The sequence below is a fragment of the Anarrhichthys ocellatus genome, unplaced genomic scaffold (assembly GCF_004355925.1).
Source record: "Anarrhichthys ocellatus isolate YVR2014 unplaced genomic scaffold, GSC_Weel_1.0 scaffold4853, whole genome shotgun sequence".
NCBI classification, from domain to species: Eukaryota; Metazoa; Chordata; class Actinopteri; order Perciformes; family Anarhichadidae; genus Anarrhichthys; species Anarrhichthys ocellatus.
In genome coordinates, this window is record NW_022284827.1 from 1 (window position 1) to 3,979 (window position 3,979).

General features: G+C 53.8%; 1 protein-coding gene across 1 annotated transcript; it reads left to right on the forward strand.

The window, feature by feature from the left end:
• The first annotated feature begins 251 nt into the window (after positions 1 to 251).
• On the forward strand, positions 252 to 3,561 carry pcdh12 (protocadherin 12). The gene is made up of 2 exons (XM_031841627.1): positions 252 to 343; positions 666 to 3,561. The coding sequence occupies exon 2, from the start codon at positions 694 to 696 to the stop codon at positions 3,559 to 3,561; it is 2,868 nt and encodes a 955-aa protein (XP_031697487.1). The 5' UTR covers positions 252 to 343; positions 666 to 693.
• Positions 3,562 to 3,979: the final 418 nt, after the last annotated feature.

Consider the following 3,979-nt stretch of genomic DNA (forward strand, 5'->3'; position numbering starts at 1 on the left):
ATATATATAGTCCTGCTGGGAGTCAACTCAAAAGACTTCAGGTTGTGATGAGTTTCTGCAGACTGAGAGAGAAAAGCTTTACGGTCTCATGTTTCTTTAAAAAAGCAGGAGGGGCTTCTCTCTTTCTTTGTGTCCAGGCTGAAATAATTTGCATATGCCCCTCCTCCTCTCTCGGGATTGGCTCGGCATGTGGAGACCTACACATACAAACTTTTCTCAGTTGGAGCTAAAACTTTTTTTTCCTGAGTTGAGGATGAAGTGAGAGCAGCTGAGAGAGGAACAGGACGATGTCTTAATGAGCTTCACACAGTAACGGTCTCCTGGAGGTTCTTCTTGTTTCTAGGTGAGAAACCAACACTTCAGTTCACGAGTCAGAAGAAACTGTAGATTATTATGAAGGATTGGATTTAACAAGATGGTATATGTTTGTTACAGATAAACAGGATCTTTTTCACTTATGTTTTAAACAAAACAGTTTTGATTTCAGTTCCATTCTAAACTAAGAAACCAACATTTGATTTACTAGTTTGTTTTGTTTTGAGATTATTTTGAAGAAAAAATGGATTTAATCAAGATCTTAAACAGGATATGTTTCACTTCTATATGAAAAGAAAACAGTTTTGATTTCAGTTTTTAAAATGTTAAAGTGTTTATTTTCTGTTTAGGAGATTAACATCCTCACTTCACCTCATTATGCTGCCGGCTCTGCTTCTGGCTCTGAGTCTTTGCTCCGACGTTCGCTCCTCCGATCCGTCATCGATAACAATCCAGTACCGTGTTTGGGAGGAGCAGCCGACGGGAACCCGGGTTGGCCGTCTGGTGGACGACCTCCGGCAGCGGGACGAAGGCGGCGGTCCTCTGGAGGATTTCCAGGTGGTGGAGCACGGGAAAGCCCTTCCCTTCTCAGTCAGCGGTCGAGACGGGGTCGTCTCCACCCAGGGCCGGCTGGACCGGGAGGATCTGTGCCGCGGCTCGGACCTGTGCGAGCTGGCCTTTAGCGTCCTCTACAGGAGGAGCGGCGCCGTCAACTTCCTGCGGGTCCGCGTGGAGGTGATGGACCTGAACGACCACACTCCCGGCTTCCCCGGCACGCTGCAGGAAGTGGAGATCTCGGAGACAGCCGGCATCAGGATGCGGATCCCTTTGGACCGGGCCGTGGACCCCGACGCTGGACCGAACGGCCTCCAGACGTACTCGCTGTCCGTCAACCAACACTTTGCTCTGGATGTGACGGTCGCGCCCGGTGGCACCAAACAGGCCGAGCTGGTGGTGATCAAAGAACTGGACAGGGAGGTTCAGGCCACGTTTGATCTCACCCTGGTGGCGTGGGACAAAGGGAACCCCCCCAGGTCTGGGAGCACATTAGTCCGCGTTAACGTTCAGGACTCGAATGATAACAGCCCCACGTTTGAGGACAGCACCCCCAGCGTGGAGCTTTCTGAGGATACGGCACGTGGGACAACCATAATCCACCTCAAGGCCACTGACCCGGACCAAGGTGCCAACGGGGAGGTTGAGTATTCGCTCAGTAAGCACACGCGTCCAGAGGTTCATAAACTGTTCCATGTGGATCCGCAAACCGGAGCTGTGAGTCTCAAAGCGCCGCTGGACCACGAGGCCCAAGCCTCCTATGAGGTGATCCTACAGGCCCGGGATCGCGGGCCCAATGCCATCCCCACACACTGCAAACTGCACGTCAAGCTCAGAGACGTCAACGATAACGCGCCCAGGATACACATGACCTGGACGCCACCCAACTCCCCCGTGGCGACTGTGCTGGAGGGAGCACCGGAGGACACCTTCCTGGCCCTGGTGATGGTCTCCGATGCGGATTCGGGAGAAAACGGCAAAGTGAGAGCTTACATTCAGCCAGAATCTGGCCCTTTTCGCCTGAAAAGGATCCACGGCGACAACTACATGATCGTTACCAACGGCAGCCTGGATCGAGAGAAGGTTATGCGGTACAACATCTCGCTGCTGGCCCAGGATTACGGAGACCCCCCACTGTCCTGTGTCAAACACCTGCCGGTCCACGTTCTGGACGAGAACGACAACGCCCCGGTGTTCTCCACCTCCCTCTACAAGGCCTCCTTCGAGGAAAATAACATGGCGGGCTACCACGTTCTCAAAGTCGAAGCCCACGACGTCGACCTGGAGTTCAGCGGACGAGTGTCCTACTTCATACGGAGCCCCAACGAAGTGGAAACCGACACCCGGTCTTTCTCTGTCCACCCGACCAGTGGCGTCATCAGCGTCCAGCGTCCTCTGGACTACGAGGAGTCCTACGCCTACTCCTTCACGGTGGAGGCCGTCGACCAGGGTCACCCTCCTCTCACCGGCACGGCCTCAGTGCAAATCGACGTTCGGGACGTGAACGACAACCACCCCATCATCAAGGAGCCGAAACCCAGAAAGGGCGTGGCCTCTCTGAGCATACCCGTCAATACAGACAAGGGGGAGATTGTGACGGAGCTCGGGAAGGACATCGACGAGGGATCCACCTCTCTGACGATCAATCGCCCGGTCAGAGACGGACTCGGATTCCTTGCGTCCACCTTAAAAGCTGAAGATCCAGATTCGGGGCTGAACGGACAACTCAGCTACCTCATCGCCGACGGGAACGTGGACGAACTGTTCTGGTTGGATCGGGCGACGGGCCAGCTGTTTGTGAACACCACCAACGCCACCGAGCTCGTTGGGAAAACCTTTAAGGTGAACGTAGCCGTGTCCGACATGGGGAGTCCCAGCTTGGCCACCGAGGCCACTCTGGAGGTGACTTTTATCAACCTCAAGGACCATTTGAAGAACTCGTCGCCCGGTAACCGCGGGCAGCTCAGCTTCACCATGATGATGGCCGTCTGCCTGGGGGCGACCTGCCTGTTGCTGCTGTTTGCCGTCGCTTTGGTGACGACGTTCTGCCGCCTGGAGAAACGGGACGACCGGGCGTACAACTGCCGGCAGGCGGAGTCCACTTACGACTGCCACCCGCGACGCCCGCAGAAGAACATCAGGAAGTCCGACATCCAGCTGATTCCCGTCATCAGAGGGCGGAAGGAGGAGCCTCCTGAGGACGACGGCAGTGAAGCCCGGCTTCTGGCTCCGCCCCCGATGGCGTCGGACGACGAACAAACCGAGAGGCAGTACACGTTGATGCCATCGGTCATGAACACAAGCTTCCATTCCCAAGGATACCCAGAAGGGGACGCCACCCACCACTGCAGAACTCTACGGAAACCCGGAAACATCGAACTGGACGCCGCGTCGCACCGGAATCTCTGCAAAGCCAGGAACCCTTCGTCGTCGTCCTCTTCGGCCTCGCATTCGAGCACCTTGAGGCGCAAGGCGACCGCCAGAGGGGAGGAGAGGACGGAGCCGGCGAGCTCGATGGCGTCCCAGGCGACTCTGAGGAGGCCGAGGACCTCGGAGGGACGAGGGGGAATCAACACAGAACACCAGCAGATACTCAGAAACCTGGTGCGACTGTCAATGGCTGCGTTCGGGGACGCCATCGAGCTTTCCTCAGCTTCACCTGAAGTGCAGGTGAGTCGTTGTTTGTCATGAATTACACCACTAAACTTTAACTCTTGTTCCTTACATGTGCGTTTAGTTACTTTGTTTAAACTTTGTTTATTTGTTCTTAGTCCTTAATTTTATGCCAGACGGTTTAAACTGATTGATTACAAGTTCTGAAGAAAATATAGAATTCATGATTTAACTAACTCTGCGTGATACTTTCTTAAAGTATTGTTTGATCTACTTTCTCTACTTAAGATTATTTACTACTAAACATTAAGGCCAATGTCGTTTACATTTAATTTACTGCCATCTAAAACGTTTTAATTCACTTGTGCTTAAACCACTATAGCTAACGCTCAGACCAGCTTCCATTACGTTCTCCCAGCAGCGTCTCTGCCCCCCCCCCCCCCCCCTGGTGTTCTTTTCCCACACCCAGAAGGGAAAAAGAGGGGTCAGTCACAGG

Bases quoted from the DNA above. Each gene is read 5' to 3' on its own strand.
- pcdh12 (XM_031841627.1), top strand. From the start codon at position 694: ATGCTGCCGGCTCTGCTTCTGGCTCTGAGTCTTTGCTCCGACGTTCGC.